The 14,958-nt window shown below is 33.4% G+C and overlaps 1 protein-coding gene across 3 annotated transcripts in view; it reads right to left on the bottom strand.

Annotated features, from left to right (window-relative positions):
- Positions 1-2,723: 2,723 nt before the first annotated feature.
- Positions 2,724-14,958, bottom strand: part of LOC128227183 (protocadherin beta-18-like) — a 46,108-nt gene continuing 33,873 nt past the window's right edge. For all 3 annotated transcript variants that reach the window (XM_052937460.1, XM_052937461.1, XM_052937458.1), the window contains exons 4-6: positions 5,287-5,443; positions 4,211-4,972; positions 2,724-3,847 (exon numbers count right to left, since the gene is read on the bottom strand). In XM_052937460.1, the coding sequence (XP_052793420.1) occupies positions 4,641-4,972; positions 5,287-5,443 (489 nt within the window). In that variant the 3' untranslated portion in view covers positions 2,724-3,847; positions 4,211-4,640. The remainder of the gene's footprint in view (positions 3,848-4,210; positions 4,973-5,286; positions 5,444-14,958) is intronic.

The following is a 14,958-nucleotide window of genomic DNA, read 5'->3' as shown; positions in this document are numbered from 1 at the left end:
TTCTGAGATAAATTTACCGAAATAAACTGCAAAACATGTTGTAGACAATACGAGTAGAGCTCATTACAATGCATCACTCAACACTTCTAGCCAGGTGTATGGAAACCGCAGTGCACGGGCAGCCGGGACGTCGTGTTTTCTAGTGCCGCAAATTACCTCCAATGTTCTGGTTGAGTGAAGCGCTCGTTGATGGCATTTCCAGACTCTGTTTTGTTCTAGACAGAATACTAAAAGACTGGTAGGTATTGAAGGAGACGGTTATGTTGAAAAGTTGTTGATTTTCAGCGGGCTCCGCCTAGTGCATCCTGTTGGATTCGATTTATGTCAAGGGAACGCCAACGATTACACCGTTATAATGACGGCTTACAGTTTTCAGTTTAAAACATCACCTTATCAATAATTCCATCTTTATATGTATATGATTATAATTACTGTTGTAATAAAACAATTTTAAAATAAGAAAACTAGTACTAAGACGGCGGCGATAATGATGATGATGAAGACGACGATGATGATGATCTTATAAGTGGCTTTCTTATGTTGTTGTTGTTGTTGTTGCATCAAATACACCACGTGTCATGACTAGTTTTGCGGTAAATGTGTCCATTTCAACTAAGTTTGGTAGTGAAACCAAAATACATAAAATTGTTGTTTCAAGGCTTGGTGGTGACTGTAATCGTTACCAAAATACTAATTAATAATGCACCAGTCAATTGTTACCACGGCATCCCAGGTCCAGGGGTATAACCGGGGATAGCCGGGGAAATGGGTCGTGTTTTTACCTTCCAGGTGACCCCGCAGTGCCGGTGAATGTGGTGGTTTCGTGTTCGTGCCAAAAAAAGCGGAGAATGTGCCTTACCTAGGGTCCCTTGGGTGCGGGGGCATTTGGCGGGGATTTTACCAGGGCTTGGCTGGACCGAAAGTCAGTTCCTGCTATTCCCCGGTCCTGGGGAGGGGAGGGGGGCGTGGCTACAATTGACTTGTGCAGGAACGAAGTATATTGGTATAACAGCAGAGCATCGAGGCATGCTATCTTGAAAGTTGTTTCATCTTGCTAGTGTACAAGGTTTGCAAAGTTTTAAAAAATATATATATAATGTGTTTCGATTGGCAACTATTCAAAGTCAAAGTTATTAGCTTAAATGATAAAATTATAAAGATATTGTTTTAAGAAATAAAATGGCGGCGAATTTGAGATTTGCACGTTGCAATTTGTTTGGCGCGGCTTATCAGCTGTACCAGAAAAGAAGAAGTAACAGACGTAACAAGAAAACAATGATGTTTGGCATTTTGCGTCAAATTAGCTGTCTGGTTGTGTAATCACATTTACAAACAGGTTGTTGATGGACACGTTTCCTAATTTTATCAGCCCTTTCTTCAGGGCGTCTTAAATTTCAAGAAAATGGGGGTAATTGGAATGATTCTTTGTTAAAAATAGTAAATGACTTTAACATGGCCTTCAGAAAGGTATTTTTAAGCTTTTCAAGACGCAAGTGTAAGCTTTGCAAGACGTAAGCTTTGCAAGACGCAAGTGTAAGCTTTGCAATATGCAAGTGTAAGCTTTTCAAGACGTAAGCTTTGCAAGACGCAAGTGTAAGCTTTGCAAGACGCAAGTTTTGGAAGACGTAAGCTTTGCAAGACTTAAGATTTGCAAGACGCAAGTGTAAGCTTTGCAATACGCAAGTGTAAGCTTTGCAAGACGCAAGTTTTGGAAGACGTAAGCTTTGCAATGTGCAAGTGTAAGCTTTTCAAGATGTAAGCTTTGCAAGACGCAAGTGTATGCATTTGAAAACATAAGCTTTGCAAGACACAAGTGTAAGCTTTGCTAGACGTAATTTTTTGAAGACGCAAGTGTAAGCTTTACAAGACGCAAGTGTAAGCTTTACAAGACGCAAGTGTAAGCTTTACAAGACGCAAGTGTATGGTTTGGAAGACGTAAGTTTTGCCAGACGCCGAAGTGTTAGCTTTGCAAAACATAAGCTTTGCAATATGTAAGCTTTGCAAGACGCAAGTTTCGCAAGGAACAGTTACACTACAGTTCCACCATTTTAATGTGTAGCAATAGTTGTAGAGTTGATACCAACAACCCTCTGATTCTTTCACTTGATACGGTGCAAATAGTTGGGAAAGAGTGATGAGAGTTATTTCATAATTCATACGCATATTGTCGTATTTGAAGTGTGAGTACGTTTACAAAGTCTCATGTGGCTTCCATGGTTTCAGAGTAATGGTCAGACTTTATAACACATTGTTTGACAACCCTTTGGCTCAATGAGCACAACACTGCTCCTATTCCTATCATTATACCTCACATGATATAGTTGGTGTTTTTTTGTCAATTTAGCAGTAAAAATGTTTGGCGAGGTGTAAAATAATGTTTAGTTTGATTCCGATTTCCGCCCCAACCTATTCTTTTTTTTCTCCGACGCTAAACCTTCTTATTGCATTGAGATTTTTTTTTCTTATTATATTTTTTTATTGTTTTTTTGCTTTTAAACAATCCCAGTGATGCTAATACTGATTGTATAGATGTTCATCAGAATTTATTTATAGTTTTGGTTAACAGAAAAATCCCAAGAAACAATTGCCTAATAAAAAAGGAAAACATTTTTGATCTTCCTTCCCATATAATTTTGGGGTGGCATGAAACTGGAAACACATTCATTATTTTCTACGCTTTTTTGTATTGGAAGAGAGTTTTATAAATCAAGTTTTAATTTTATAATTGCATGACATGAATTTTGATAATATCACAATACTTTGAAACATAATAATTTAAAATATACACAAAAAGAGACACATTAAATATTTATATAAATATACAAAATCACTCAAAAACTACTCATAACAATAGTATTTATATTATAATACCAAAATTCTTACTTTTAATTATATTGCATTTAATTAACATAGTAAAAATGATGTAACGCAAACATTGCTAGTAAATGCATTTTATCAGGGACATATATATCATAGTTTATATGTCCTTGAAATTAATAGATACATTTTCAAATTCCATTTAATCCAAAAACGATCATTTTTAGACCAACGGACATTTCAAAAATTCAGGAAAACTAAAAATAATAAAAAAATGCAATAAATAGTAAATGTGTGTACGAATACTTCAAAGTATGAAGTCAGACTAGATTGTGTACAAGACAGAATACTGAAAAAGCTGGTATATATTGATGATTTGTGTCATAGGAAAAAAACATTCAAACACATTAACCGATGAAATCCAATTTATGAAACGTGTATGGCATTTCTGCAGCAGACAAAACGTTATATTAAGTGACAAACGAGAGAAAGGCTTAAGGGAAAAAGCAAACTTTAATAAAATTGAGAAATTGAGGAAGACAAATTAGGTGCAATCTTGCAATTAAAAAGAATGATTGTCAACGAGTTGTCACTGTGATTTTATCATTGCAATATTACTGAGAAATTTAAATCTCTGTTGAGGATCAAATCTTTTTTTTTTGTCCTGATTGATAACTCAAAGTGTAGACAGCTCAGTTATTCTCAAAGCTTACCATGGGAATTTGACAAAAAAAATCATGAATTTAAGATAATTCTTACAGTCAATATTCTGAAATTGTCCATCAAAAGTGCATGCTTATATAATAGAACTAATGCCTAAAATTCAATTTATTTTGTAATAAATAAAATTTGTAGAATACAAATTTCATTTTTTGCATTACATTGTAAGTAGAATACAAATTTCATTTTTCACATTAAATTGTAAGTTTAAGAAATGATTGTGGTTTGTCCATTTGTCTACGGTAGTTCCCCTTCTTGATTCTTCCAATAGCCTCCCTTGATTATTGTCTAAGTTGCCTCCCTTCAACATCTGAAAACAGACAAATTCATGCGTTATTATCAATAAACAATAAATGAATTAATACTCATTTTCATAATTTCTATACTGCAATGATTGTAATTAATAATAGATAATGTGGGCTATAATAAGCTCTTTGCGTCTGTTTGATTTCTGCTTTTGGCGTCTTGTTTGATTTCTGCCCTCAGCATATGTGAGTCTGATTAAATGTCACCGAACTAGGTAAATGATGAGATTTTCTCTAAAAGTTTCCACAATATAAGAAACACTCTGGCATAAAATATATGTATTAAATGTTGCAAGAGATTGATAAATAAACAATTATTATAAACTTAAACTTTTCCCATTGGACATATAATTTTTTTAAGTTCTTACCATTTAAATGTCCTCCAGCCTTAAATGGAATAGTCTGGTCTGATATAGTAGCTTTGGAGGCTTTGGTCAAGCCCGGTCTAGTGGATGGAAGGCTGCAGCGAGAGGTGGTAAGGCGCTGCAGGATTTCTCAGAAGAAGTTCTTTCTTCTAGTTCCATTGTTATTGTCACCCTCTTATCCTATTGCCATTTCAACAGTTTAATTGTGTTTATGAGTGGTAACGGAAGCGCATTATAATTGTGTCTAGTGATTGTGTCCATAATTGATACAGGTTTTGCTTTAAAAGCTTTGAAACAATGCATATTGTTGATCACATACAAGTATTTAAACTTTTCCCTCCATTTGCACTTTTATACTATAAATAGATCACATCTAAATATAGAAACTCATAATCTCTAAACCAAAAGTACACAAAAATTACAAAAAATAATCTCAAACCATACAATCTCTGACTGTGTTATCACTTTCATTGGAGTTTGTGTCACTATGAACACCAGAATCAGTCTGTTGTAAAAGCACCACTTTACTTCTGGATCTATCCAGCGAGTCTGATCCTGGCATATGGACAGCCATTGTGGGTAAAGGTGACCTTCTAAAGTCAAGGTCATGAGAGGTCATTTCAATGTCAGAGTTTTTCCTATCACTGTTGAGCACACAAGGTCTATTATTGAAGTCTCTATTGTTATAAGGGGCGGAGAGGCCCTTTTTGAATGAAAATGGAATAATCTCCTGGTGTGCCATGTGTGGAAGAGGTCTGGTAAAATCTGAAATGAACGAAGCAAAGTTTCAACAAAAGTATAAAATCTGTAAAAGATGATACAAGTATGATACTGTATGTTTGAAAAGCATATTGTTGTTTCGTCGCATTTTATCCAATAGTTTAGATGAATTTCCATCAACATAAAAACCAACTCATATGAAAAATACAGTGTGGGGGCTTTATTTTTTTACTGAGACAATCATTAAGATGCCAGCTTTACAGTCATTATAAAAATAAAATCCCTTTTTACACAATTTATTGAAAGATAATGTGTCCTGAAACAAAACTGCCGATTTTTCAATAAAATTTATAACTCACCCATCATTTTGTCCCGTGGGGACTGTGACATGCTGGTATGTATCTCCTCATCACTGCCTCCCCGCCCACTATCACTGGTCCCAGTGTCCCCTGACGTCTCACTGTGGTTGTCCTCAACCTTCTTAGGAATTGGGGAAAGATACGCCAGGCTTGATGGCTGAAATATACAAACATGATTGTTTTATCTGAAATACATCTAAATTATAATACCCAGTACATACAGAATAATTTGTACAGTATGGTAAACATATTATTGACCATTCTTTTTTTAGATTAAAATGATATTGACCATACTTCGACGATGAAACACCTGTTTGAAATCTTTGTATGCCAAATAACTTATCTTTGTTCTTTGTGCCTTCATTTCTTATAACATTTACAGAATATTCCATTCCGCATTTATAAAATATATGGAAAGGGAGATAACTAGGTTATTTCATGACTGTTTTATGTGAAGACCTGTATTTTTTGTTTATTAACTCCCTTTCTTGTGGAAGACTGTACTGGTACTTAATAAGGATATTTAAGATTATGTACGTATGTATTTTAAGCATAATAATGGGGTAAAAAAGGCTAAATGTTTATATTTTATAAAAAAATAATTGATTGAACCATTTTGTGAAACATTTTTTTTCTAAATGATTTCTTTACAACATAGAATTTTTTACCACATAAATGAAAATATGCTCAAGCTGTGTCCAATGAAACGAGCCATCTAAAACATATTAACTCATAAAACTAAACAATTACATCAAAACTGTTGCTTTTAATGGTTTCCGTTCTGTACATTTTAAGCCTAATCAAGTTGTCTTGGGCAGAAATAAAGGGAGTATTATTGGATTCTGTGGGGATATAAAAAGTTTATCCCAACATTTTCCATCTTGCAGCTGGCGAATATCATTTGAAAGACCGAAATGTTGAAATAATGTCATTTGTATTGAATTGCCGTTTTATGACAGAAAATGTAACAAACTTGATGGATTGGACAGCAATCAGCTTTTGATCAATTATTCATACATTTTCATTTCTGGCAGACTTTTTGTGTCAAATATTTCATTTTTAACGTAGACTGAAAGTATAGTAACTTAATAAATGGAAGAGCATCTCAATTTATGGGTCCTGAATACTGCTTCAGACCACTATTGTCTGTTAGAAAATGTTCCCTGGAAATATTTTCATATTTGCAATTATCTATGAAAATCCTGAAGAAAAATTATTAATATTTAACTAGAGATTAAAATGCAGCAACGTAAAACAATTTTATGTATCTGTACGAGCAACATCCCCATATCACATCTGCCAATTCAACGCTGATCACAAAAGACGAGGCATCTTAAGTTGAGCTCAAAATTAAAGACTTCAGCGTAATTCAAGAAGGATTTATATACATCTTTACAGCAGGTGACCATTTAGCAGCGAAACTGGTCCACCTCCAAAAGTTCAAATGCTGTTTGAAATTAACTGACACGGACATTTAAATCCGCCAAACAATTATTACCCAAGTCTCTTGAGGAACACAGTCTTTATTAACCGGCCATTACCTAGTACATAAAATAATAAACACGGGTGCCTCCATTGTCTGAAGGCAGAACGAGGGTCAACGCTGCGATCCTTTATTCAACGATCCTTATTAAAGTTGCGATCTTGTGACAATTCAATAATAAGATGTGACTAATTTACAACCATAGCAGCCCCCATACATCTTGTAAATGGGACGAACATATTGAAACAAGAACAGCGGGACGTCGAGCAGAATATGGGCTTAAATGACATTAGTGGTGTACGTCCACCATAAATCTATCCTGTTGCTGCTGGGAGTCACTGTATTATAATATCAGAATCTTAAGTTATTTGCCAATTTAATCAGTCGAGAACAAAAATGAGCTTTTTTTCAACTTTAAATCAATTTGAAGGAGCTAGATGTCCTTCAGAAAACATTAAAAAAACGATCATTAAAAAAAATAGAACAACCCACATTGAAAGAAAAATTATAATGATATTATACCATTTTGCAAATGTGATACTTTACTGGTACATATTGTTATACAAAAAACAAAACACTTGTAGGTTTGCTTTTCTGGTAAAACATTGATATACATAAAAAGATATGCCATTTTAGCATGAATTCAATCAGTCAAAAAACAAACAAGGGAAAATTAAAAAATATCAGCATTTTAACTAAAAAGTAGGAATAATGGGAAATTTAGATAAAACGTACAAAAAGGTACAAGGAAAAATGGAACAAGGGCTGTCACAGAAACATACCATACCCTTTACCAAACTCATTAAAAAAATGCACCATAAATATATATCATAATACAACATTAACTGAAGCAGCAACTTACACCCTTATGTAAGCACATATATTGCTTAAAGTCCTATTTTAGTAAATAATTGTTGAAAATTAAAGACATCGTGCATCAATTAAATAAATTAGTACAATAGGTCACATCAACCTGACATAACCTTAATAGACATCAAAGGTAATGGTCAATATGACGCCCCCAGGGTCATTGATGGGCTATTGTTATTTTGATAACGGAATTGTGTGGAATTTCAAACATAGCCTGATATTTAGAAAAGTAATTACATTAATTAATTATGCAAGCTTAATTTTATGATGGACATGTCAAATTTTGAAATTTCAATTTTAATTGTTGCATTTTTCGTAGTAAAATTTACACACAGTACATCCTTAGCAACGATTATTATGACAATATTGATTGTGCAATATGGGAGTAAGGAAAGATGCATTCCTTGTGATTATTTAATTTTGCACTTGACTGGGCATGTATTGAATATTGCAGAGTGTTGTAAATAATTTAGGAGACATAAACTTTGTAATTATAGAAAATCGTCCTATGGGACTCGCCTTGAATGCAATAAATAACGATGCACATTGAATGTGTATTCTGCCATTATATTTCTTTTACCTATGAATAAAACATCAAACGTCGACTTAGGTCTGTGATCAGAAACCATTTCAAGGCTTATCCTGTATTTCAAGCCACGGTCATTTCAGGGCTCAATGCAGTTAATGGTCATTTTATGCCGAATCTTTCTTGTCCAACGGAAGAGCAGGCCGTGTAATTGCTAGGTTTTATTTGCGGAAATATTTGGAATGATTTGTGCAACAGGCCACCTTGGGGGTGCATGTCATCAAAATATCGCCGCCTGTCAAACAAATCAAAATTAAGGAAACGTTGACTTGTTGCCATGTCAATAAATGTCTGCTATCTGAAGATGAAATTATGACATTAAAATGAAAATCGGCAGATTGTAAGGGTGGATAATACCGCTTTAATGATCTTAGCTTCCTATCTGAAATTGTAATCTAGAATGATGCTACTGATTATATTATCGTTATTCATTCAAATCTAACATTACTGACAAAAATTATTTCACTACAGATTTCAGATTACTGACAATAAAAGCCAAAGTATCGGAGGAAGTCTGACTGTGTTGTTAATTGTAGACATTTTGTGCGGCACTTAAGAAAAATGGTGTATGAAGTGTTCCAACGGTCTGCACAATTATGGCCACTGATTGAGTTAACTGCTGCCTTTGTAATCAGAAAATCATTAGAAGTTTCGGTCAGTTGCAATGCACTGAATCACAAAGGCGGGTAATTCTTTTCTGTCTTTAATGAAATAAATAATGCAGAGAAAACAAAAGTTTCCCAAATGAGCAAACCATATGCATCGTTCTTTGTACATTTCCGACTCATTATTATTTCTTTACATTCCCCAATGAAAAAAACGCAAGAACAAAGGTCCGGAGTGGCCGATTTGTTGAACCACAGCCCCTTAATTACCTTAATTGGAAATGCATGACAAATTGGTAAAGTAGCAATCCCGCGACACTTGGGCACTTGCCCTGTCTGCGTGTCATCGCTATTCACACTGCGGTGCCGTTAACAATGCAAGTTTCATGCACAAATTGCATGAATTGTGTTCCCTATAGAAACAGATGATCTGATTTTCACTCCACCATCCCCCTGGACCAATTTTCGGCCATTAGGATTAATTCGGAGACTCCATATGACCACTGAATGAATGGAATTATGGCAACAGCTCCTCGAGCCAATCAATTTCTTCTAGTATAGACCAGGGCTAGTTTAACATGCAGCCCCATCATAACTCAAATAAGTGGCAATTTGGTGAAATTTTGGCAAATATTTACATGGAAATTTGGGATTTCACATTACCATCCAGATATAAATCACATTAGAGTTCCTTTTATCCCGTTCTCCGATTTCTTATAACAAGTTCGCCTCTTTATATGCTTTATTGACTGCGCTATTTTTCTGTAAAAACCAGTCGTACTAAAGAACATCAAATTTCCCAGAATATGACTGCCACAAGTTGATGATTGCAATTCCATCCCCACATTAAACACATTCTATGAAACAGACATACAGAAACAATTTTACAGATCCGTGAACCTATATATCAGGTTTTGAAAAACAACAGTTTTTTTTTTATTTTTGTTTCTTTCTCCCTCTTAGGTAACATTATTACAAGGTACATCAAGTTTTTTACAGAATCAACAATGCAAAATTGTTGTATATTATCATGAACTCCATGCTCAATTACCAAAATAAAAAAGCCCCTGACATTTTCTGCTTAATGTTTGCAGGAAAAGTGATAGGTTTAACATCCGTTGAAGTGGAATTTTACAGAGTTCACAGTTAATCACAGAGTTCTGATACTCTCTATCTTTCTGACAAAAAACGTAGGGTAAGATTGTTCTTGACTATTTCTTTCGAAGTATCTTAAAGAAAAAAGCATGTCATTCTGACAGAAACAAGGGCACTTCAAACAGACGACAATGGGACACAACTCAGCACATATTTCAGCCAAAGTTATTGGCCCTGAAATACTAGAACTCAAATGTTGTCTTACCAAGTTTCATAAAAATGGTATTTATTTTGAACAGTTTTGATGTTTTGTGCCACTTGGCCTTCACTGTAGTTTGTGACTTTGAATGCTAACAACAACAACATCAGGAACAACACCAAGGCTACGTAATATCTTGACCTTTCCAATGAATAACAGATTCGAGCGAGAGTGCTCCAGAACAAATGCCAATTCTTGTACCTTGTTGATTTCAACAAGGGGCATAACTCAACAATTATTAAAGCCAGAATATGGACCATGACTCTGGCAATATGTGTACCAAGTTTCATTTGAATATCTTGAACAGTTTTTTGAGTAATGACCAAGGTTAAAGTTTTTTGAGAAGCTGCTGCTGCCGACAACATAATGCAAAAGCTTTAACCTCCTTATTATTACAGATAAGTTCAAAAAAGGAGACAACCCCATAATATTTACCAATGTCTCTGAACGGCTGTGTGCACAGTGAAAACTAAATGTCCCAAATTAGTCAAGAAAATCTTTTTTCTTACATACTTTTTTGGGGAGTTTGAATGGAGCACAGCTGGACCAGAGGAAGCAATCAACAACTCTGGCTCAATCAAGCACCCCTGTTGTCCGGTTTAACACCCAAAACAGGCAGTTTGAAGCTAATAAAGTAAAAACGTTTTGGTGTCTCCGATATTCAACAGATATTTACATATATGTATACTCAGACGTCACAACTCTTTTTCAATTTATGTATACTGAAGCAATCTAAAGACGCTTTAGTGTGTCATAAAAATCATAGTGACTAAGTTTTGAATTGTTCAAAAAATATATAATATGAAAAACATGTATTCTATAATTAAAATGAAATACGCCAAAACGTAAACATGTGCCAGGGCTAATATTACTATAAAATTTTTTTTATAAAAATGCAAATATCAAATAAGTAAAATGTTCAGAACATGTATGAAATTAATGCATTATTTTAGATCTGTACATAAATACATCTTTGAGATTTAGAGCCATTTAGCTTATTTAGAACTATTCATACTTTATTATTTTTTTCTATCCCATCATAAATCAAAATAAGAAAGGCATTTAGTAATCCAGTTGGAATCAAAAACTACTTATGTTCAATTAGGAATAAAATCTACATCAAAATAACACCTAATTACCACCTACTATGGCTTTCGACATGTTCTAATCTAGTTGTCCTTTGAGTCAACTCTGTTGCAATTTTAATTGTGGGAAAATGAAGAAATGCTAAAATTCAGAGTCTTTATTGCGGGATAGCGCTAATACGATTGTAATTAGAAGACTTCATTAAATTTGCATTATAAAGTCTGAGGTTTGTGTGTAAAAGAGAATAATTTATATAACAGGTAAAATCAGGGTTAAACATTAAGTAAAAAACCCCATTTCATCTGATCCTCTAGGTTTTAGTTCCCAGCCAAATTTGTTTATTTTCCTATTGAGATTTAATGCAAATGATGTTAATATTAGTCATTACCAGTAATATGACAAATATTTTTTAATAAGTTGTAACATAATACAAAAATTAAACATTTAAAGTATCACACGCTTACAACTCTCAACATGATCATGTTGATTTTAAACAATGATTAATAGTTACCTTATTATGGAAACATTATACGCTAAGCCACATTTTCTCATGCTTTATAAACAATGATGGGAACTGAAATCTTGCTGATATACAATATGAAAAAAAGGTATCTAATGCTCATACTTGTAATTCTATGCTCTTTTTTTCAGCGTCAATATTATTATGCAAGAGTGTCGAAGAATGAGCGCCAATGCGTATCCTTTTTTTGAAAGTCGAACAAGGGGCACAACTTGACACTTTTTAAAGCTGGAGTTATGGGCCTTGTTATACAATTTCGTTCCATACCTTGAACGTTTCTTAACGTTTAACAAGGTTTGAGGTGATGATGCTGACAATTGTGATTGCTCTGATTTAAGGTTCAGCTTTGATGCATCAGTGGAAAGTCAAATGCTTTGCAATAAATATTTTCTGAAAGAGACAGTGAGTTGTTTTTAGTTCACCAGATCACAAAGTGCTCAGGGTGAGCTATTGTGATAGGGTGATTGTCCGTCGTCCGTCGCCATCTGTCTGTCTGTCTTTTTACATAGGCATGGCTATCACAATACCTCAACATTTACTTCCTTGAAAAACAGATGAGCTGAACTTGCATTTTAAAATACGCAGTGCAGGCACAACTGCAGACATGCTGCCAAAACTGCTGGTAATTGTCCGCTGTATTACGTCTCCAAATGGGCAAATATTGGCTTTCAACACTATTTGATTCCAACCCTTTTATCTTTTTGATTTATAATACGTATCAAAATAAATAATTTAAATTCGTAAATAAAAACTTTTTTTCATCAGTATATTCTATCATGTGGGGGACTTTAAAAACACAACTTCAATAGATTTTCTAATATTAATTCTATAGCATTATCAATCATTTCTGTATTCATGATTCTTGAATAGGGCATTAAATTTGTAAACATGCTGAAATTGAACTTTTTATTTATTTTTGAAATAGAGAACAGCTCTAATTTCATTGTTCATTTACCAGTTAAACTTTGAACCGCCTTTTTCATGAAAGCCTATAATTATTTAGCGCCATATCAGAATAATTTATTTGCTTTTCATACAAATCTTTTTGCCCCAAATCTTTTCAAATTTTTCAAAAAAGACTAAAGCATGATTGAGTCGAATTGAGAGTTTAATTTTTCTACGCCCGATTACAATACATAACGGGGTATTGATGGAAATTAAACCCCTTTCAAAATTATGTGATCCATTTTTATTTATGTCAATTTATATACAATGAAGAACACAAGTGAACAATTAAAATAAACGTGATAATGGCTCGTTCTGTATGTTTCCTTTCATTCCAAATAGTTGGAAATCTATGGACCGATGAATTTAATTGCCCCTAATTAAGTTTCAATATGAGAATTATACGGTTGTTATAATTTTTCGGTTCAAGTCAAATTTTCTTTTATCTTTTTTAAACTTGATGATTTAACTTTCTCCAAGTTCAGTCTTTGATGATTATTACAATGGAAATAAAAAAAATGATTAAATAAGTAGATTTCAAACACAATAATAAATGATATGTGCTACCCCCCACCCCCTCACCGAAGACCTCTGTCTTAAACAAATTTTATCGTTTGATTAAAGACAATCACTGTTACTTTTGAAAACGTCCAAAATCTTGCGGCAGAAAATTGGAAAAAAACTAATTAAATTGCCTTCATTTCTCAAACAGCTACAGACATTTTCCAGATAAGGAATTATTGTTGGTTAAAAATTCAAAAGGAAACTAATCCATTTCATGCAGTATCAACCAAACTGACATTTCCTTTGTAGAATTTAATCAAATTTTCTGCCAAAATGTTGCTTTTTCCTGAATTTATCCAACATATAAGTGTACATTTTGACATATTTATAGCAGATTGGCTCAGGCACAAAGTCATATCTTGGCTAAAATTAATCATTTTCTTGTTTGTTTACATAGCCATAAATTTCTCAAGATATTCTCAAAGAAAAGCCTTCTATTTTTCAGAATCAGTGTTCTATTAAGGTACATGTATGTGCGATATGGAAAGATTATATTTTTCATATTGGAACCATATGTAGGGAATTAGCAATGTTTTTCTAACCTGAGTCAAGAGAAATTTGAATCTATAGCTTTTCAATCGAGATTTGTAAAGAATGACGCTATCTGCTTTGATTATGAAAATATTAATTTCTATATGTATTTGCATCGACTTGTAATTGGAAATGTAAATATTAGCACTTAATATGACTTCCCTTTAATGATTAACACTCATGCAGATGAAGTACATTTTAATTTCCAAAATGTGAATGTATTTACCATTAAACTTATTTATTATTGTCTAAAATATACTTTTAACTGAAATTGCAAATGTTTCTTTTAAAGTGGAGGATTTATGTTCAAATATTTTACAAACAGATGGTATCAAATGATAACTTCAAAGCTATTTAATAGCGATGTAATCCAATAATATATTAGCTATCTTACTCAAAATTGGCAAGCCTATGGCCGTGAATTACTGCAACCACTATTTTAAACTTGTACCAATTTTCTGCAAAACCCATCAAATTTAGCACCAAGCCTCAAAACAATTATACAGATGTCAATAAATTAGCCACCTTTGGAACACCTATAGCAATGGGCCGTTACATAATATCAGCTCTCATTATAATCATGCACCACTGGAAACACTTCTGACCACCCCTTGTGGTGCTAACATCCATGCAGGTATTAAAGGGAAATATCACTAAAATTGTTGTTGTTTTTTTATAAAAAATGAAAACAGCGTATACAATGGGCCGATAGTTCAGAATGTTGTTAATGTTTATAACAATGTTGTAAATGTAATAGTTGTTATATTTCCAATCTCTTAATTGATCTTGAAGTTTAATGTATACACTTAATTGTAATCTGCAGGTTTTCTAGCAAGATTATAGACAACTAGTGTTTCAGCTCTCCGTGTTTAAATGTATAAGCACATCATCAAATTGTTCACATATAAAAGTTAACAAAGACGTTGTTAATCAAATTGTTAAATTTAACAATATAAGTTCATAACAATCGACCCAATGTCAAAGTTTTTACTGTTAGTCTCACAAGTTTCATGTTCAAAATTGCAAAGTGCTTCCCATTAGGCCCCAATGAAATTTCTTTGTGAATGTTATACTTATTTCAAAATCAAACACTTAATTTAATATACATGTAGCCACTTGTAACTTTGT

Source organism: Mya arenaria, chromosome 3 (assembly GCF_026914265.1).
Source record: "Mya arenaria isolate MELC-2E11 chromosome 3, ASM2691426v1".
In the NCBI taxonomy this organism is placed as follows: Eukaryota; Metazoa; Mollusca; class Bivalvia; order Myida; family Myidae; genus Mya; species Mya arenaria.
Note: the sequence above shows the minus strand (reverse complement) of the source record. Positions and strands in the feature narration are given on the sequence as shown.